This window comes from Oncorhynchus nerka, linkage group LG14 (assembly GCF_034236695.1).
Source record: "Oncorhynchus nerka isolate Pitt River linkage group LG14, Oner_Uvic_2.0, whole genome shotgun sequence".
NCBI classification, from domain to species: domain Eukaryota; kingdom Metazoa; phylum Chordata; class Actinopteri; order Salmoniformes; family Salmonidae; genus Oncorhynchus; species Oncorhynchus nerka.
The window spans coordinates 24990382-25012232 of record NC_088409.1 but is presented as its reverse complement, the minus strand read 5'-3'; the positions used below and the strand labels follow the sequence as shown (position 1 = coordinate 25012232).

At 50.1% G+C, this 21851-nt stretch overlaps 2 protein-coding genes and 1 long non-coding RNA gene across 4 annotated transcripts; 1 reads left to right on the top strand and 2 right to left on the bottom strand.

Moving 5' to 3' along the window:
- The first annotated feature begins 502 nt into the window (after positions 1–502).
- On the top strand, positions 503–7087 carry gba1 (glucosylceramidase beta 1). Its single transcript, XM_029652037.2, has 12 exons — positions 503–626; positions 820–888; positions 1627–1818; positions 1955–2101; positions 2261–2394; positions 3456–3628; positions 3934–4023; positions 4318–4465; positions 4673–4897; positions 5537–5700; positions 6285–6401; positions 6477–7087. The coding sequence occupies exons 2-12, from the start codon at positions 825–827 to the stop codon at positions 6580–6582; spliced, it is 1560 nt and encodes a 519-aa protein (XP_029507897.1). The 5' UTR covers positions 503–626; positions 820–824; the 3' UTR covers positions 6583–7087.
- Positions 2460–3460, bottom strand: LOC135575188 (uncharacterized). The gene is made up of 2 exons (XR_010465745.1): positions 3209–3460; positions 2460–3099 (listed from the first exon to the last, which is right to left on the bottom strand). It is a non-coding gene; the product is annotated as an uncharacterized LOC135575188 (long non-coding RNA).
- A 56-nt stretch (positions 7088–7143) lies between the features above and the next one.
- Positions 7144–21771, bottom strand: rnf115a (ring finger protein 115a). 2 transcript variants are annotated; one of them, XM_029652038.2, is made up of 9 exons: positions 21659–21771; positions 19605–19663; positions 19397–19451; positions 18597–18910; positions 18372–18440; positions 18006–18078; positions 17627–17720; positions 8307–8422; positions 7144–8224 (listed from the first exon to the last, which is right to left on the bottom strand). In XM_029652038.2, exons 1-9 carry the CDS (start codon positions 21734–21736, stop codon positions 8105–8107), a joined length of 978 nt encoding a protein of 325 aa, XP_029507898.1. In that variant the 5' UTR covers positions 21737–21771; the 3' UTR covers positions 7144–8104. The 2 variants fall into 2 exon arrangements, with proteins under 2 accessions (XP_029507898.1, XP_029507900.1); XM_029652040.2 differs by having other exon boundaries at positions 18597–18907; positions 21659–21766.
- Positions 21772–21851: the final 80 nt, after the last annotated feature.

The following is a 21851-nucleotide window of genomic DNA, read 5'->3' as shown; positions in this document are numbered from 1 at the left end:
ACCCACACTAGATTATTGTTCTATCTGTGTGATCACTGTACAATGTCTCAGTGGATTACATGTATGTTGGTTTATGTTTAGTCAGTTAATTGATGTGTTTCGGTCTAAGAATGTAATGTCACAGAAATAGAATCCATGGATTCTATTTACATGGGTAACGTAAACTAATGTGTGTATACGTTTGAATATCTCTCAGCCTATCACACAGTGTTATGCAAATGCATTTCTGTATGTGATGACGCTGTCTGGGGCACGCTGGGCCAGTCAGTTTGAGTAGCGCCTGTGTGCGTTGGGTACGGGTTGGTGGATGTTGGTAGGCACTATATTCATCCAAATACACTTCAACTTGATTATTTCATGGAAAATGATCGTCCCGAACTGTTTATGCTACACATTGGTTACACTACTATGGTGGGCAGTGTTCCCAACCTTGTATTTGTCACTGACGACCTCTAGCGGTAAACTACAATTTACATTGAAGTGACGTACCATAGTGCGCTTGTCATATGACTGTCGAGGTCCATACAATTTTGGACAATCCGGATATAGCAGAGAAAATCGATCAGTTGGACATGCGACTCAATACTTGACGTGCACTTTATGTCAAATATCCTGATAAAAACTAGGTAAGAACGAACCTCTGATGCGCACTGGTGACAGTGAATGTTACAGTTGCGGATTAAAATGACACTAGTTCATGGACTAAAGGAGCCTAACGTTACTCCGTATGTATAATGTAATGGAACGGAGTCATGACCAGGGGCTATTAGCCTACAGCACCTGTCAGCATGCTGTTGTTATTCTCTGTTCTCTTTACAGATAGAATGCCATTGTCAACAGCACTCATCACTCTCGCATTGTTCATTGGAGTAGCAACACGATCCAGAGGTACAGTATGTTATGTATGGCCACTTTCACATGGGAACGAACTAACCAGTCGAATTAAATGTGGAACTAGCCATGACCATGTTTATAACTACTTAACACATACATAAAGCTTTATGACACATGTTTCTGAACTACATTGTTTAAATCAGCATGTTTACCACTGTCAGTCATGTCATTTATTGATGCTGATGACCCAAGACCCATAGCTTCCCTTCTCCTCATTTCCCTTCTAAACGACCCTCTATAACCCTGTGTGTGTTTTCTCCCCAGGCAGTGATCAGTGTGTGGCCCGTAACTTTGGCCATGGCTCGGTGGTGTGTGAGTGTAACTCCACCCACTGTGACAGTATTGGGTCCCTCTATAACCCTGTGTGTGTTTTCTCCCCAGGCAGGGATGAGTGTGTGGCCCGTAACTTTGGCCATGGCTCGGTGGTGTGTGAGTGTAACTCCACCCACTGTGACAGTATTGGGTCCCTCTATAACCCTGTGTGTGTTTTCTCCCCAGGCAGGGATGAGTGTGTGGCCCGTAACTTTGGCCATGGCTCGGTGGTGTGTGAGTGTAACTCCACCCACTGTGACAGTATTGGGTCCCTCTATAACCCTGTGTGTGTTTTCTCCCCAGGCAGGGATGAGTGTGTGGCCCGTAACTTTGGCCATGGCTCGGTGGTGTGTGAGTGTAACTCCACCCACTGTGACAGTATTGGGTCCCTCTATAACCCTGTGTGTGTTTTCTCCCCAGGCAGCGATGAGTGTGTGGCCCGTAACTTTGGCCATGGCTCGGTGGTGTGTGAGTGTAACTCCACCCACTGTGACAGTATTGGGTCGGATACACTGCCTGCACTGGGTCAGTTCCTGTCCTTCACCAGCAGTAAGGCTGGCAGCAGGCTGCAGAGAGGACAGGGACAGGTACAGAAGAACAGCACTGGACCAGGTGAGAATAGCCTGGGCTGAAAACAACAACCCCCACTAGCCCAAGGGTGGGAAACAAAAAAGACAAAAGCCTGCACACACTGTTACCCTTCAGGACCTGTACTGACCACCCCCCTCTCTCCCTCCATCTCTCCCAGTTCTCAGGCTGACAGTGGTTCCCTACCAGAAGTACCAGAGGATCAGAGGGTTTGGAGGAGCCATGACAGACTCAGCTGCCATCAACATCCTGTCTCTGTCCCCCAGAACACAGGACCAGCTACTACGACAATACTTCTCTGCTCAGGGTGAGAGGTCAGGGTGTCACTAAGGGCCATAGCTATAATCATAATAACTAGAATAGTCATGCCTATTTTATTTGAGTAAGACATTTTATGTCAATGGGACAAACCTGGCCAAATAAAGGCTGAGTTAAGTGTGTATACTGCTGTTGCTTTGCTTCCCAGGTATTGGGTACAGTGTGGTGCGGGTGCCCATTGCCAGCTGTGACTTCTCAACCCATCTGTACACCTACGCCGACTCACCTGGCGACTACAACCTGGACAACTTTACCTTATCACCAGAGGACACGAACATGAAGGTGGCTTAGATAGTCTCTCTGTTTCTCTCTTTTCAGCTCTTTCTCTCCTTTGACTTGTTAGATCGTAAACGTATCAAATTAAAGTTTATTGGTCACGTAAACAGTTTAACAGGTGTTATAGCAGTGCAGTGAAATGCTTATGTTACTAGCTCCAAACACTGCAGTCAGATGTCAAACAATTAAAAGAAAAAAGGCAAGACATCAAGAACGTCTGAATCCAATGAACAACCTAAATAGCACTGTATCAGTATCAAAATGAAACCCATAGAGGGGATTTCCACAAGCTAAACTAAGAATGGTATTTACAGCAGTGGTACACTACATGGCCAGAAGTATGTGGACACCACTTCAAATTAGTGGATTTGGCTATTTCAGCCACACCCATTGCTGACAGGTGTATAAAATCGAGAACACAGCCATGCAATTTCCAGAGACAAACATTGGCTGTAGAATGGCCCATACTGAAGAGCTCAGTAACTTTTAATGTGGCACCATCATAGGATGCCACCTTTCCAACAAGTCAGCTTGTCACATTTCTGCCCTGCTAGAGCTGTTCCGGTCAACTGTAAGTGCTGTTATTGTGAAGTGGTGTTTGGCCGGGGGGCCAGCTCTAGGAAGAGTCTTGGTGGTTCCAAACGTCTTTCATTTAAGAACGATGGAGGCCACTGTGTTCTTGGGGACCTTCAATGCTGCAGAATAATTCATCTATGTCGGAGATACAGTATGTAAATACACAGTGTGAAACAGGAAGTGACTAGTGGTTCAATGTCTCTATAACATGGGACAGTATGCGGTGTCAGTGTGTGTGCATCACCTTGTAGACAGCTAGTGATGGCTGTTCAACAGTCTGATGGCCTGGTATTAGAAGCAGGTTTTTGTCTCTCTGTCTTGACTTTGATGCACCTGTAATGTCTTCGAATGTCAGACGGTAGCCGGGGAACACGCCTACCACTGTCAGCAAACTTGATGATGGAGTTGGAGTCGTGCATGGCCATGCAGTCATGGAGGAATAGGGATGTATGTACTCACAACACCACTTCCTGTTGTTGGCCCAATTCCAGATCCCCCTGCTGCAGCGAGCCCAGGCCCTGTCGCCCCGCCCCCTGTCTCTGCTGGCCAGTGCCTGGAGCGCCCCCGCATGGTTGAAGACCAACGGTGCTCTCACTGGCAAGGGCTCTCTGAAGGGCCAGCCTGGGGGCAAGGAGCACAAGACCTGGGCTAAATACTATGTCAGGTATCATACAGTATACACACCTTAACCTGGGCTAAACACTATGTCAGGTATCATACAGTATACATACCTAAACCTGGACTAAATACTATGTCAGGTATCATACAGTATACACACCTTAACCTGGGCTAAACACTATGTCAGGTATCATACAGTATACACACCTAAACCTGGACTAAATACTATGTCAGGTATCATACTGGGCACATCAGGTATCATACAGAGCCTTAACCTGGGCTAAATACTAGAGGGAGTTGGACTTTTAACCCCCCTCTCTCTGAGTATTCATTCTACTTCCTCTCCCTCAGGTTCCTGGAGGAGTATGCCAAATACAACCTATCATTCTGGGCTGTGACCACAGGCAACGAGCCCTCTGCTGGACAGATGACCAACTACAGGTCACATCTCACTTTATATTACATGTGTATCTAAGGCAGGTACATAATTGACAACAGGAAAAAGTGATATTTAGTTAGTAGTTGCATTCTGGTAATGAAGTTGGTTATAGAGGAAGTCCATGTTACAGGTTCTTTTATCTCAGTTGGTAATGTATGGAGCTCGTAACGCAGGGTAGTGGGTGAGATTCCCGGAACCACCAAAATACCTCAAATCTATGCATCTATGCACGCTTTGGATAAAAGCATCTGCTAAATGGCATATATTATAACAGTAATCTGTTTTCTCTGCTCCAGTTTCCAGGCTCTGGGCTTCACAGCAGAGGAGCAGAGGGATTGGGTGGGCCTGGACCTTGGCCCCGCCCTGCACACCTCCACACACCCCCACACACACCTCCTCATCCTGGACGACAACAGACTGCTACTGCCACACTGGGCTAAAGTGGTGAGGGAGAGGGACTCTGAAAGACGAGGGGGGGCTTTGAGAGAGGGAGGAAAGGAATTAGAGATGAAGGGATGGGGTAAGGTAGGGTCAAGGACAGAGAGTAGAGAGAGTCAACAAAAGGATGCATGGGAAAAGGGGAGAAGTCCATAAAGAAATGTTGAAAGTGTACATTTGGACAATATTGAAGTATGCTTCTCCTCCCCCCAGGTCCTCAGTGATGTGCGTGCTGGCAGGTATATCCATGGTGTTGGAGTCCACTGGTACCTGGACACCCTGGTGCCGGCAGAGCTCTCCCTGGGCACTACCCACCACCTGTACCCAGAATACTACCTGTTTGGAACGGAGGCCTGCGCTGGCTGGAGCCCCTCAGACAGAGGAGTACGGCTGGGCAGCTGGGAGAGAGCTGAGCAGTACGCACACAGCATCATACAGGTCAGACACACAAGAGTCAATACTCTTTCATAGTCACATGGCTAACGGGTGAGAATGACATCGTACAGGTGTACAAGTGAATGTGTTACTGCGGCAGGTAATTGAACAGGTCAGCATAACATCAGACAAAGAGAAGTTGAGTGTGACCTCAATGTTTTGTCAGATTCCTGTGTATGATCTCGTGAGTAGCGTAGGTGCTGGTGGTGAAATGTTACAGGGGCCAACTGATGAACTGAAGGTGTGTCTGTGAGCTGTCTGTTTTTGTCTCTTTGTTCGTCCCTCGTGAAGTCAGTTCTGTGTCATGTCCTGCAGCGCGAGTTAAACACATTCATACTGTACTGAACTCTACAGCTCAAACTGCTGCTCTGTTATGTTGCCCAAGGGAACAAGCTAGAATGGTGCTCTCGGTTTATCCATGCCTCCCGCTCTTCCTCCCCCTCTCTCTCTGAATACTCTGCAGGACTGAAACAGGACTCTCTTAACTGTTCCCTCTCCATTCATTTTGCATTGGGACAGTCGCTCTCCTGAGAATCACAGGATTGTTTATGCTGATGCAATGCCAGGTAACACAACAACACAAACTAGACAGTGAATGAATCACTTTCTTCCTCTCTCTACTCTCCCTCTCGTCTGCTGTAGGACCTGAACCACTATGTGGTAGGCTGGACAGACTGGAACCTGGCTCTGGACCAAGGAGGAGGGCCCAACTGGGTGAAGAACTTCGTGGACAGCCCCATCATCGTGGACCACAGCAGAGACATCTTCTACAAACAGCCCACCTTCTATAGCATGGCCCACTTCAGGTACTGTGCTGTCCCACCTTCTATAGCATGGCCCACTTCAGGTACTGTCCTGTCCCACCTTCTATAGCGGCAGGGTAGCCTAGTGGTTAGAGCGTTGGACTAGTAACCGGAAGGTTGCAAGTTCAAACCCCCGAGCTGACAAGGTACTAATCTGTCGTTCTCCCTTTGAACATGCAGTTAACCCACTGTTCCTAGGCCGTCATTGAAAATAAGAATTTGTTCTTAACTGACTTGCCTAGTTAAATAAAGGTAAAATAAAATTTAAAAAATAGCATGGCCCACTTCAGGTACTGTAATGTCCCACCTTCTATAGCATGACCCACTTCAGGTACTGTACTGTCCCACCTTCTATAGCATGACCCACTTCAGGTACTGTACTGTCCCACCTTCTATAGCATGGCCCACTTCAGGTACTGTACTGTCCCACCTTCTATAGCATGACCCACTTCAGGTACTGACCTGTCCCACCTGGGAGGGTCTGACACCCTGTACCAATACTTTATAAAATGAACCCCTAACTTACTTGGTGATCTGTATGTGTTTTGAAGTACATATAACACAAGTAAATTAACTCTGCTACACAGTAAGTTCCTGTGGGAGGAGTCTCAGAGAGTGGGTGTGTCCTTCAGTCAGGAAACAAAACTGGAAAGCTCTGCCTTCATCAGGCCAGACGGGTCAGTGGTGCTTACCATCCTCAACAGGTGGGTGAAAGTGTGTGTGTTAACACTTTGTGTGTGTTTGCATGTGTGTTATGTGAGATTGTGTGTGTGTTGCAGGTCGTCGTCAGAGGTCCAGTTTGAGGTGTATGATCCTGCTGTGGGTTTCATCTCCTCCAGTGCTCCAGCCCACTCCCTGCTCACACTCGCTTGGAACACACTCTGACCGCACTGGAATGGAACACACACCTTTACTGCCAGGGCCAAAGCATTGTCAGTCCTCACTACCAGGTCTGCTACATTTCCACCACTACACACTCAACTCCCACCACCATCCGAAGCCCAATGTGCTGCCTCCTCAGAACAGCATATCTAATAGATAACCTGCAGCATCGTGGGCTCTGGCATTTCTGGGATCAGAGCTTGAAATGTGTGTGTGGTTTAGCCAATACAGCCAAATATGTTGCGTGTTCCTATGTATGCTGTGACTATCTGCACTGATCTTTATCGCGCTGGGAGAAGCTCTGGAATGTGTGAATATAGCATGTGATCGGACCAGGACCAGGTACACTAACTACTATGATCAGACACTGCTGCTGTTTGAGACGGTCTGACCATTACACTGCTAACAACCGTTTCTAAACTGAAATCTGGTTTAGAAAAGAGGTCATGTACCGAATCTATTAATGCCGTTTAAACCATTTGCCTTTTGAATAAATGATTTGTCTCTATTACGTCGTCACACAAGTATCGGGACGTTTTAATGGACAGACAGACCTGATAAAAATCAATGTTAATGGTTTTTAATATTTTTTGAATTATTAATACATCATATATATAATAATATACACAGACTAATACCCAGGGATTCACATTTGTCTCCATTCTCAATATGCTTTGTTGTTCTCTTCTCAAACCAGAAGATGTTGGACTAAAAGTATTTACATTAAAAAAATAGAGTGATAGAAATGTGAAACAAAAGACAAGTCATCAACGGAAGAGTAAAATGACAGAGCGATGCAATCTGTTTGTAATATATACACCAGAATGACAGCGAAAAATTGTTGTGGGGCCCGTCTCAATAGTCAAAATGATGTCTCCTTTCTGCACTGATGTGACAGAGCTAGAAAGGCAAAACCAAATTCCTGGTGAGCATCCGCCATGTTCAGTGCAGATGATGAGGAGAGGAAGCCACTAGACTATTGAGATGCATCCCAGGAGTAGAGAGGTAGGGAGAGACATTGTTTTACAGCAGTGCTTTTCAGAAGGATGGAAAAAGAGGAATATGGAGAAAAGAGTAGAAAAGGCGAGATGTGGTTGATGTTTGAAGCGAGGTAAAGGCAAGTGCTTGGTCATGATGAGGCAGAGGACAGCTAATGGATCATGACGTGTGTGTGTGGGGGTCTACCGAATCATGATGTGTGTGTGGGGTTCTACTGAATCATGATATGTGTGTGTGTACTCTGTGTGAACATGGTTCCAGGGGCATTGAGACAGGAACAGCCATACTGAGATGACCATCCTATCACTGTAGATGAAGAGATGATTCAGAGAGGAGGAGTGAGATGAAGGAATGACATGGAGGAATGAGGCAGAGATGGAGGAGGTCTATCCTTCAGAAAGTCCTTATCTCCCGTGTGCAGTAGTTTGTAGAGAAGGGGAGGGGGGGGGGTCAAAAAAGTGGAATGAAGGACGGATGAGAGATTAAAAGGAGGTAAGGGGATGGAGGGATGAGGGGGAGGTGTATTTCAGAAGGACCATCTCTCCTGTGTGCGGGGGTCCGTATTTAGAGAGGGGGATTCTGGGGGGTTCTGGGTGTTGCTGTCTTCTCCATTCAACCCCTTCCTACACACAGGACACGTATCATGCTGCAGAAAGAGAGAGGAGAAAATCAGTTCCAAATGTCTTCAGAACATTCCTCCTACTAAATATGACCCTCCTCCTCCTCACCATTTCCAGCCAGGGTACTATACAGTCTGAGTGGAAGAAGTGGTTGCAGGGTAGCTGTCTGACGGGCTCTCCCACTGCAAAGTCCTCCTTGCACACCGGACACTCCATACTGCAGTCTGGAGACACACACACACCTTTTTATTATCTACTATTACATTCCTGTTATAAATGATCAGAACTATCTTACACGCAGGAGAAATACTCCATATTACAGTATACAGAGAACGGGGGAGGAGAGGGAGAGATGGGAAGACTGAAGGGATGATGAAGCTGGGGCTACATTAGATGTTTTTACTGAACTAGGCAAGTCTGTTAAGAACAAATTGTTATTTACAATGACGGACTATCAGATATTAAAATAACTGAAGCCTAGCATCTGATGCCAAATTCCTGAGTGGCTGGTTGAGATGATTTAAGAGTAATAAGTAGCACTCTTAATGACAAGAGACAGTGAGACAACAGCTATGTGGGCCCTGGGCCAGGGGGGACAGAGAGAGACAACAGCTATGTGGTCCCTGGGCCAGGGGGGACAGAGAGAGACAACAGCTATGTGGGCCCTGGGCCAGAGAGAGACAACAGCTATGTGGGCCCTGGGCCAGGGGGGACAGAGAGAGACAACAGCTATGTGGGCCCTGGGCCAGAGAGAGACAACAGCTATGTGGGCCCTGAGCCAGGGGGGACAGAGAGAGACAACAGCTATGTGGTCCCTGGGCCAGGGGGGACAGAGAGAGACAACAGCTATGTGGGCCCTGGGCCAGAGAGAGACAACAGCTATGTGGGCCCTGAGCCAGGGGGGACAGAGAGAGACAACAGCTGTGGGCCCTGGGCCAGGGGGGACAGAGAGAGACAACAGTTATGTAGTCCCTGGGCCAGGGGGGACAGAGAGAGACAACAGCTATGTGGGCCCTGGGCCAGGGGGGCCAGAGAGAGACAACAGCTATGTGGGCCCTGGGCCAGGGGGGACAGAGAGAGACAACAGCTGTGGGCCCTGGGCCGACAGAGAGAGACAACAGCTATGTGGGCCCTGGGCCAGGGGGGACAGAGAGAGACAACAGCTATGTGGGCCCTGGGCCAGGGGGGACAGAGAGAGACAACAGCTATGTGGGCCCTGAGCCAGGGGGGACAGAGAGAGACAACAGCTATGTGGACCCTGGGCCAGAGAGAGACAACAGCTATGTGGGCCCTGAGCCAGGGGGGACAGAGAGAGACAACAGCTGTGGGCCCTGGGCCAGGGGGGACAGAGAGAGACAACAGTTATGTAGTCCCTGGGCCAGGGGGGACAGAGAGAGACAACAGCTATGTGGGCCCTGGGCCAGAGAGAGACAACAGCTATGTGGGCCCTGAGCCAGGGGGGACAGAGAGAGACAACAGCTATGTGGGCCCTGAGCCAGGGGGGACAGAGAGAGACAACAGCTATGTGGGCCCTGAGCCAGGGGGGACAGAGAGAGACAACAGCTGTGGGCCCTGGGCCAGGGGGGACAGAGAGAGACAACAGCTGTGGGCCCTGGGCCAGGGGGGACAGAGAGAGACAACAGCTATGTGGGCCCTGGGCCAGGGGGGAAAGAGAGAGACAACAGCTATGTGGGCCCTGGGCCAGGGGGGAAAGAGAGAGACAACAGCTATGTGGGCCCTGGGCCAGGGGGGACAGAGAGAGACAACAGCTATGTGGGCCCTGAGCCAGGGGGGACAGAGAGAGACAACAGCTATGTGGGCCCTGAGCCAGGGGGGACAGAGAGAGACAACAGCTATGTGGTCCCTGGGCCAGGGGGGACAGAGAGAGACAACAGCTATGTGGGCCCTGAGCCAGGGGGGCCAGAGAGAGACAACAGCTATGTGGGCCCTGGGCCAGGGGGGCCAGAGAGAGACAACAGCTATGTGGGCCCTGGGCCAGGGGGGACAGAGAGAGACAACAGCTGTGGGCCCTGGGCCAGGGGGGACAGAGAGAGACAACAGCTATGTGGGCCCTGGGCCAGGGGGGACAGAGAGAGACAACAGCTATGTGGGCCCTGGGCCAGGGGGGACAGAGAGAGACAACAGCTATGTGGGCCCTGAGCCAGGGGGGACAGAGAGAGACAACAGCTATGTGGGCCCTGGGCCAGGGGGGACAGAGAGAGACAACAGCTATGTGGGCCCTGAGCCAGGGGGGACAGAGAGACAACAGCTATGTGGTCCCTGGGCCAGGGGGGACAGAGAGAGACAACAGCTATGTGGGCCCTGAGCCAGGGGGGACAGAGAGAGACAACAGCTGTGGGCCCTGGGCCAGGGGGGACAGAGAGAGACAACAGTTATGTGGGCCCTGAGCCAGGGGGGACAGAGAGAGACAACAGCTATGTGGGCCCTGAGCCAGGGGGGACAGAGAGAGACAACAGCTATGTGGGCCCTGAGCCAGGGGGGACAGAGAGAGACAACAGCTGTGGGCCCTGGGCCAGGGGGGACAGAGAGAGACAACAGCTGTGGGCCCTGGGCCAGGGGGGACAGAGAGAGACAACAGCTGTGGGCCCTGGGCCAGGGGGGACAGAGAGAGACAACAGCTATGTGGGCCCTGGGCCAGGGGGGAAAGAGAGAGACAACAGCTATGTGGGCCCTGGGCCAGGGGGGAAAGAGAGAGACAACAGCTATGTGGGCCCTGGGCCAGGGGGGACAGAGAGAGACAACAGCTATGTGGGCCCTGAGCCAGGGGGGACAGAGAGAGACAACAGCTATGTGGGCCCTGAGCCAGGGGGGACAGAGAGAGACAACAGCTATGTGGTCCCTGGGCCAGGGGGGACAGAGAGAGACAACAGCTATGTGGGCCCTGAGCCAGGGGGGACAGAGAGAGACAACAGCTATGTGGGCCCTGGGCCAGAGAGAGACAACAGCTATGTGGGCCCTGGGCCAGGGGGGACAGAGAGAGACAACAGCTGTGGGCCCTGGGCCAGGGGGGACAGAGAGAGACAACAGCTATGTGGGCCCTGGGCCAGGGGGGACAGAGAGAGACAACAGCTATGTGGGCCCTGAGCCAGAGGGACAACAGCTATGTGGGCCCTGGAGCCAGGGGGACAGAGAGACAACAGCTATGTGGGCCCTGAGCCAGGGGGGACAGAGAGTGACAACAGCTATGTGGACCCTGGGCCAGAGAGAGACAACAGCTATGTGGGCCCTGAGCCAGGGGGGACAGAGAGAGACAACAGCTATGTGGGCCCTGGGCCAGAGAGAGACAACAGCTATGTGGGCCCTGAGCCAGGGGGGACAGAGAGAGACAACAGCTATGTGGGCCCTGAGCCAGGGGGGACAGAGAGAGACAACAGCTATGTGGGCCCTGAGCCAGGGGGACAGAGAGAGACAACAGCTATGTGGGCCCTGGGCCAGGGGGGACAGAGAGAGACAACAGCTGTGGGCCCTGGGCCAGGGGGGACAGAGAGAGACAACAGCTATGTGGGCCCTGGGCCAGGGGGGACAGAGAGAGACAACAGCTATGTGGGCCCTGGGCCAGGGGGGAAAGAGAGAGACAACAGCTATGTGGGAGGGGAAAGAGAGAGACAACAGCTATGTGGGCCCTGGGCCAGGGGGGACAGAGAGAGACAACAGCTATGTGGGCCCTGAGCCAGGGGGGACAGAGAGAGACAACAGCTATGTGGGCCCTGAGCCAGGGGGGACAGAGAGAGACAACAGCTATGTGGTCCCTGGGCCAGGGGGGACAGAGAGAGACAACAGCTATGTGGGCCCTGAGCCAGGGGGGCCAGAGAGAGACAACAGCTATGTGGGCCCTGGGCCAGGGGGGCCAGAGAGAGACAACAGCTATGTGGGCCCTGGGCCAGGGGGGACAGAGAGAGACAACAGCTATGTGGGCCCTGGGCCAGGGGGGACAGAGAGAGACAACAGCTATGTGGGCCCTGGGCCAGGGGGGACAGAGAGAGACAACAGCTATGTGGGCCCTGGAGCCAGGGGGACAGAGAGAGACAACAGCTATGTGGGCCCTGGAGCCAGGGGGACAGAGAGAGACAACAGCTATGTGGGCCCTGAGCCAGGGGGACAGAGAGAGACAACAGCTATGCCAGGGGGCAGAGAGAGCCAGGGGGACAGAGAGACAACAGCTATGTGGTCCCTGGGCCAGGGGGGACAGAGAGAGACAACAGCTATGTGGGCCCTGAGCCAGGGGGGACAGAGAGAGACAACAGCTGTGGGCCCTGGGCCAGGGGGGACAGAGAGAGACAACAGTTATGTGGGCCCTGAGCCAGGGGGGACAGAGAGAGACAACAGCTATGTGGGCCCTGGGCCAGAGAGAGACAACAGCTATGTGGGCCCTGAGCCAGGGGGGACAGAGAGAGACAACAGCTGTGGGCCCTGGGCCAGGGGGGACAGAGAGAGACAACAGCTGTGGGCCCTGGGCCAGGGGGGACAGAGAGAGACAACAGCTGTGGGCCCTGGGCCAGGGGGGACAGAGAGAGACAACAGCTATGTGGGCCCTGGGCCAGGGGGGAAAGAGAGAGACAACAGCTATGTGGGCCCTGGGCCAGGGGGGAAAGAGAGAGACAACAGCTATGTGGGCCCTGGGCCAGGGGGGCCAGAGAGAGACAACAGCTGTGGGCCCTGGGCCAGGGGGGACAGAGAGAGACAACAGCTATGTGGGCCCTGGGCCAGGGGGGACAGAGAGAGACAACAGCTATGTGGGCCCTGAGCCAGGGGGGACAGAGAGCGACAACAGCTATGTGGGCCCTGAGCCAGGGGGGACAGAGAGACAACAGCTATGTGGTCCCTGGGCCAGGGGGGACAGAGAGAGACAACAGCTATGTGGGCCCTGAGCCAGGGGGGACAGAGAGAGACAACAGCTATGTGGACCCTGGGCCAGAGAGAGACAACAGCTATGTGGGCCCTGGGCCAGAGAGAGACAACAGCTATGTGGGCCCTGAGCCAAGGGGGACAGAGAGAGACAACAGCTATGTGGGCCCTGGGCCAGGGGGGACAGAGAGAGACAACAGTTATGTGGGCCCTGGGCCAGGGGGGACAGAGAGAGACAACAGCTATGTGGGCCCTGGGCCAGAGAGAGACAACAGCTATGTGGGCCCTGAGCCAGGGGGGACAGAGAGAGACAACAGCTATGTGGTCCCTGGGCCAGGGGACACAGAGAGAGACAACAGCTATGTGGGCCCTGAGCCAGGGGGGACAGAGAGAGACAACAGCTGTGGGCCCTGGGCCAGGGGGGAAAGAGAGAGACAACAGCTATGTGGGCCCTGGGCCAGGGGGGCCAGAGAGAGACAACAGCTATGTGGGCCCTGGGCCAGGGGGGACAGAGAGAGACAACAGCTATGTGGGCCCTGAGCCAGGGGGGACAGAGAGAGACAACAGCTATGTGGGCCCTGAGCTAGGGGGGACAGAGAGAGACAACAGCTATGTGGGCCCTGAGCTAGGGGGGACAGAGAGAGACAACAGCTATGTGGGCCCTGGGCCAGGGGGGACAGAGAGACAGACAGAGAGGAAGAGAGAGAGTGAGACAGAGGACAGATGTGTGAGAAAGACAACGACAGGGAGGACTGGCGACAGCAGCTAGAGAGAGAGGAGTCCTCATTTACCCCAATGAGTCAGCAGCACAGCTATACTAGCTTATTTACAGTACCAGTCAAAAGTTGACACACCTACTCATTCAAGAGTTTCTTTAGCTTTACAATTGTCTACAAGTCAAAACTATGAAATAACACATATGGAATCATGTAGTAACCAAAAGTGTTAAACAAATCAAAATATATTTTATATGAGATTCTTCGAAGTTGCTACCCTTTGTCTTGATGACAGCTTTTCACATTCTTGGCATTCTCTCAACCAGCTTCATGAGGTAGTCACCTGGAATGCATTTCAATTAACAGGTGTACCTTGTTAAAAGTTCATTTGTGGAATTTCTTTCCTTCTTAATGCGTTTGAGCCAATCAGTTGTGTTGTGACAAGGTAGGGGTGGTATTCAGAAGATAGCCCTATTTGGTAAAAGACCATAATATAGAAAAAACAGCTCACATAAGCAAAGAGAAATGACAGTTCATCGTTACTTTAAGACATGAAGGTCAGTCAATCCGGAACATTTTAAGAACTTTGAAAGTTTCTTCAAGTGCAGTCGTAAAAACCATCAAGCGCTGTGATGAAACTGGCTCTGATGAGGACTGCCATAATGCCACTTTCATAATGTTTACATATCTTGCCTCACTCATCTCATATGTACTGTATTTTATACCATCTAGCCTATGCCGCTCTGCCGTTGCTTATTCATATATGTATATATTCTTATTCCTTTACTTAGATTTGTGTGTATTAGGTAGTTGTTGGGGAATTGTTAGATTACATGTTAGATATTACTGCACTGTCGGAACTAGAAGCACAAGCATTTCGCTACACTCGCATTAACATCTGCTAACCATGTTTATGTGACCAATAAAATGTCATTTGATAGGAACGGAAGACCCAGAGTTACCTGCTGCAGAGGATCAATTCATTAGAGTTAACTGCACCTCAGATTGCAGCAAGTTCAGAGGAGACTGCGTGAATCAGGCCTTCATGGTTGAATTGCTGCAAAAGAAACCACTCCTAAAGGACGCTAATGAGAAGAAGAGACTTGCTTGGGCCAAGAAACATGAGCAATGGACAAATTTTTGGTTGCAACCCCTGTGTCTTTGTGAGACGAAGAGTAGGTGAACGGATGATCTCAGCATGTGTGGTTCCCGCCGTGAAGCATGGAGGAGGCTTTGCTGGTGACACCGTCTGTGATTTATTTAGAATTCAAGGCACACTTAGCCAGCATGACTACCACAGCATTCTGCAGCGATACACCATCCCATATGATTTGAGCTTAGTGGGACTATCATTTGTTTTTCAACAGGACAATGACCCAACACACCTCCAGGCTGTGTAAGGGCTATTTGACCAAGAAGAGGTGATGGAGTGCTGCATCAGATGACCTGGCCTCCACAATTATTTTTATTTTATTTATTTAACTATGCAAGTCAGTTAAGAACAAATTGTACAATGATGGCTGACGCAGGGCCAATTGTGTACCGCCCTACGGGAATCCCAATCACGGCCAGATGTGATTCAGCCTGGATTCGAACCAGGGACTGTAGTGACGCCTCTTCAAATCAAATCAAATTTTATTTGTCACATACACATGGTTAGCAGATGTTAATGCGAGTGTAGCGAAATGCTTGTGCTTCTAGTTCCGACAATGCAGTGATAACCAACAAGTAATCTAACTAACAATTCTAAAACTACTGTCTTATACACAGTGTAAGGGGATAAAGAATATGTACATAAGGATATATGAGTGAGTGATGGTACAGAGCAGCAAACAGTAGATGGTATCGAGTACAGTATATACATATGAGATGAGTATGTAGACAAAGTAAACAAAGTGGCATAGTTGATACATGTATTACATAAGGATGCAGTCGATGATGTAGAGTACAGTATATACGTATGCATATGAGATGAATAATGTAGGGTAAGTAACATTATATAAGGTAGCATTGTTTAAAGTGGCTAGTGATATATTTACATCATTTCCCATCAATTCCCATTATTAAAGTGGCTGGAGTTGGGTCAGTGTCAATGACAGTGTGTAGGCAGCAGCCACTCAATGGTGGCTGTTTAACAGTCTGATAGCCTTGAGATAGAAGCTGTTTTTCAGTCTCTCAGTCCCAGCTTTGATGCACCTGTACTGACCTCGCCTTCTGGATGATAGCGGGGTGAACAGGCAGTGGTTCGGGTGGTTGATGTCCTTGATGATCTTTATGGCCTTCCTGTAACATCGGGTGGTGTAGGTGTCCTGGAGGGCAGGTAGTTTGCCCCCGGTGATGCGTTGTGCAGACCTCACTACCCTCTGGAGAGCCTTACGGTTGAGGGCGGAGCAGTTGCCGTACCAGGCGGTGATACAGCCTGCCAGGATGCTCTCGATTGTGCATCTGTAGAAGTTTGTGAGTGCTTTTGGTGACAAGCCGAATTTCTTCAGCCTCCTGAGGTTGAAGAGGCGCTGCTGCGCCTTCTTCACGACGCTGTCAGTGTGAGTGGACCAATTCAGTTTGTCTGTGATGTGTATGCCGAGGAACTTAAAACTTTCTACCCTCTCCACTACTGTTCCATCGATGTGGATAGGGGGGGTGTTCCCTCTGCTGTTTCCTGAAGTCCACAATCATCTCCTTAGTTTTGTTGACGTTGAGTGTGAGGTTATTTTCCTGACACCACACTCCGAGGGCCCTCACCTCCTCCCTGTAGGCCGTCTCGTCGTTGTTGGTAATCAAGCCTACCACTGTTGTGTCGTCCGCAAACTTGATGATTGAGTTGGAGGCGTGCGTGGCCACGCAGTCGTGGGTGAACAGGGAATACAGGAGAGGGCTCAGAACGCACCCTTGTGGGGCCCCCGTGTTGAGGATCAGCGGGGAGGAGATGTTGTTGCCTACCCTCACCACCTGGGGGCGGCCCGTCGGGAAGTCCAGTACCCAGTTGCACAGGGCGGGGTCGAGACCCAGGGTCTCGAGCTTGATGACGAGCTTGGAGGGTACTATGGTGTTGAATGCCGAGCTGTAGTCGATGAACAGCATTCTCACATAGGTATTCCTCTTGTCCAGGTGGGTTAGGGCAGTGTGCAGTGTGGTTGAGATTGCATCGTCTGTGGACCTATTTGGGCGGTAAGCAAATTGGAGTGGGTCTAGGGTGTCAGGTAGGGTGGAGGTGATATGGTCCTTGACTAGTCTCTCAAAGCACTTCATGATGACGGAAGTGAGTGCTACGGGGCGGTAGTCGTTTAGCTCAGTTACCTTAGCTTTCTTGGGAACAGGAACAATGGTGGCCCTCTTGAAGCATGTGGGAACAGCAGACTGGTATAGGGATTGATTGAATATGTCCTTAGCGCCTCTTGCACTAAGATGCAGTTCCTTAGACCGTTGCGCCAGTCGGGAGCACAATCACCTGACCTCAACCCAATTGAGATGGTTTGGGATGAGTTGGACCGCAGAGTGAAGGAAAATCAGCCAACAAGTGTTCAGCATATATGGGAACTCCTCAAGATTGTTGGAAAAGCATTCCAGGTAAAGCTGGTTGAGAGAGTGTGCAAAGCTGTGAAGGCAAAGGGTGGCTACTTTGAAGAATCTAAGACTTAAAATAGATTTTGATTTGTTTAACACTTTTTTGGTTACAACCAATAAAGTGTTATTTCATAGTTTTGATGTTGTCACTATTTTTCTACAATGTAGAAAATAGTAAAAATAAAGAAAAACCCTTGAATGAATAAGCGTGTCCAAACTTTTGACTGGTAGTGTATAGGCCACGGCACTATGGAGAAACTGGAGAGGAGGTAAAGGACTGACCTGCTTGATCCTGAGACACGTTGACTGTAGGTATGGAGGAGATCTTCTCTTTCTCTGCAGGAGGAGGGCCCGTGTTCTCAAACTGACCTAACAACTACACACAGGTAGACAGAGAAGATACATCACAATGGTTGCTGCAGCAACTATAAGAACAGCTTTGTGCTGTAAACTGTGTGCTAACCTAGCATGATACAACAAAAGAGTAAAACCATCAGAAACATCCTGGAAAAGATAGAGAGAAAATAACAAGAGAACTGCTAAACCTTCATTAGCATTCTGGGTCTACCAACATCCATATAGCATACTACGTAGTATGAAGTAATAGTTGGTTAGTGGCCATCCATACCAAATCAAGTGAATGGAGTTTGTGCGTGCGTACCTGTGTGATGACTGCGTCCAGTCCCCCCTGTCCCCAAGCATAGTCCCCTGGGTTAGAGTGTAGCATCCCCGTCCTAACACACAGAGAGAGGAGGTCAATTACAGTTAAAGATGAAACATTCAGGAAATATCCTGTTTCACACATGATGAACAGCAACAATATGGGTTGTGATTTAGTTTGGGTTTAAATGACAGGGTCCCGGGGGTGCTGGCTGAGGCACACCCATAACAAGTCAGGGAACCTTCAAATATTCATGTTGATCCACCTCACTATTTGTAAGGAATCCACAAGAGAAAGTGTGTAAGTCAAACTATGGACTTACATACTGTATAACCACTGCTTACATGGCAGTAAGAAGGTTCTTACCAAGAGAGGGGAGGTGAGCCAGGAACTCCAGAGTTGGCAAATAGACCAGCCAGAAACTGTTGTACTATCCTACAGAGAGAGAGAAGGCACACACATCAGTCAGGAATGAGATCAGCAGAACATTGAAAACATTTTAAAAAAGACAACATTTAGAACCTGCAAATCCTGACAGATCAAAACAGCCATATGAATATCAACATGGCATCGTAAGGAGAGGAGTCTCACCCCTCTACGGCAGGTGAGCGGTCAGGTCTGCTGCTCCCTCTGGAGCGGTACCTCCGCTGACTGTGCAGGCGAGGGGGGCGACCGGGCCCCCAGTGTTCCCCCCCTCCCAGAGGACCCCCCAGGGGTCCTCCTAGCCCAGCAGGGACGGACCCTCCGATAGGACCTCCTCCCAGGCCTCCTAGCCCTCCCAGCCCCCCCAGACCTAACCCCCCTGATCCTACCCCAACCCCTCCACCAGGGACCCGGGGCTCTGAGTCTGGACTGTCACCATCCACTGTGAAAGGCCTCTCTACAAACAACAGGTGCCACAGCTGCTGAGAGAGAAATGAGGGACAGTGGAAGGGAGAGAGAGGGACAGAGGAAGGGAGAGAGAGGGACAGTGGAAGGGAGAGAGAGGGACAGAGGAAGGGAGAGAGAGGGACAGAGGAAGGAGAGAGAGGGACAGAGGAAGGGAGAGAGAGGGACAGAGGAAGGGAGAGAGAGGGACAGAGGAAGGGAGAGAGAGGGACAGAGGAAGGGAGAGAGAGGGACAGAGGAAGGGAGAGAGAGGGACAGTGGAAGGGAGAGAGAGGGACAGTGGAAGGGAGAGAGAGGGACAGTGGAAGGGAGAGAGAGGGACAGTGGAAGGGAGAGAGAGGGACAGTGGAAGGGAGAGAGAGGGACAGTGGAAGGGAGAGAGAGGTAGAGAAAGCATGTGAAAGAAAGATGGGATAATACATTTAGTACAGATGAGATCACAGTCGACATTTGCACCCCCCCACCCCTGTACCCTCCAGGACACAGTGCACTGCATATCATACCTCTGCAAACTGTGTGGCTGTGTCATCTGTCCCGTTAGTGCCACCCTCTAGCAGACTGAGGGGAAACAGCACACAGGAGGCAGAACACAGCATTAGTAACATCCAACATCTATACACAGTCATTCTCCACCACCTTCCATTCACTCTGCCTAGCCTATGTCTGGTCGATTCATTAAAGCTACAGACATAAGAAACAAGATATTCTCACCTGGAATCTTCTGTTACCTCCTCTATAAAGCCAGACTCACACCTGGGACAGATGTACTCCTGCAAAAACACACAACACCACAAACTCAGAGAGTATACACGTTAGCTGTGTACTGTGTTCTATACAGGGCTGCTGAGGCAGCTATGCAGGGGTTTCTGTCTGTAGAATGGGGAAATGTCTAGTAGAGATCTGTGGCAGAGTCAGGATATAGCCTATTTGAACATAGCATTAGGCAGGAACATAAACATGTAAAGTGGAAGTTGTCATCGAGACGTATTCTTCCCTGGCACCCGTGTCGAGTTCACTCACAATGGGATTAGGCCTATGACACAGACATGTTCTTTATTCCACAAAACAAAAGGACACTTGAACATGAAGTGAACCTCATTCCAAAATTGTTCAAACCCTGTATGCAATATTGTCATCTGGTGAAAACATACAGATACTATGCCTGAAAGAAGACTGCTTCAGACGGACAAGCACAGGATTCTGCCATGTATGTTTGAGGCATGCACCCTCTCTCTTGGGGAGGTGAGACAGATTAACTGCTTATATGCAGTCAGTGAGTGGGCATGGCTGAAAAATGCCTCAGCAGCACAGAGAGATTGTGAGACAGTGAGACCAGCAAGCAGGGTTAGCCTGTGGGCAGGCTAGATCAGAGTTTCCCAAATTCTCCCCCAACCCCAGTACAATAGTTTCTTGCCTGAGAGCTTCACAGCTAAATAATCAAAGCTTTTATTTAACAAGGCAAGTCAGTTAAGAACAAATTCTTATTTACAATGACGGCCTACCCTGGCCAAACCCTAACCCGTACTACACTGGACCAATGGGACTCCCAATCATGGCCGGTTGTAATACAGCCTGGAATCGAACCAGGGTCTGTGGTGACGCCTCTAGTACTGAGATGCAGTGCCTTAGACCACTGCGCCACTCTGGAGCCCATTCTTGATGATGGGGGGGCAGGACCGAGTTTGGGGAAACCCTGGGCTAGATGGATCGAACCCATAGGCACAGATATATTTCCCAATAAGAGGGAAATCTCAAAACTAGCCTTATGTCCCTGTCTAGGCCTACTTCAGCCTCCTCCCAGATGTAGCTTCAATGGCAGGAAGGGAATAAACGGGATTACCAGCCTGCCTCTCACTGACCAGCCTAACATACACAAATGTATCCTAGCTAACGTTGATTTAGACAAGCAGACTGAGTGACTTACTGACACACTGGCTGCCAGAGACTGGGAGTCAATAACTAACAGATAGCTAGCTACACGACTGGCTAGCTAATTGCAAAACGTTAAGCGTCATAACGTCTCTTCTAGAATGAACGCAGTCAATACAGATTAATGTAGTTAAATAATTTGGGTCAAGCAGTCAAAATATTGTGCAATGTCTTTCTACATTTTACTTTCAGTTTGATTGTGAAACTGAACTGTGCCACATTCAGTTGCCAAACGTTCACGAACGTCGCAGATAGAATGCGTAAATAGAGCCTACATGATTTATTGTTCTACATAATATGTTCTATCTGAAAGTGCCAAACCGTTGTGTCCTGCTGAACGCGCCCCAGGCCAAGGAAACCCCCGTATTCCCTCTGCTTTTGTAGGCCAAGGAGTAGCCAGACTGGCAGAGTTAGGTTAAAATATCCATCAGATTTCCATATAGCTACCTCCTCGAGGAATTCAGGAAAAGCACACAAAACCCACCTCGAATAAGGTTAACATCACATCAAATAACACCAGCTACTCAGTAACTACAGGTACGGTTATTCAACCATGCCAGTATAATCTTTAACAATTACTGTACATAATGTCTTTGTTAAAGAAATTAGTTGACAAACCCTATTGTTAAAGCGAGCAACAACAAACATCAACATTGTATGCTAGCTAGTTAGAGCCAGTGCCGAGGGCCCTACTGGCTAGCCGTCTACAGTTAGCAGCTAGCTAGTTAAACAACTTCTGCTATTTGCTGGACTCAGATTCGGTTGTCAACCGACGGAAAATAACAAGACCTGCATTGAACAGACATGATCGGGACACGGTGAAACGACTGACTTACCGGGAGCTTGGGGCTTACTTCTCCCTTACAACAATGACAGAAGAACCGATGCGGGGGAACCGCCGCAGCTTCCGCCATCTTCCCCAGAATAGCACAAACAGTGACGTCGGTCCTCCTGCATACCAAAGAGGGTGGTCCGCCAACATCCCTTCATGCAATGCGCAACTCTTTGGGAAAATAAGCTTACCTGTGA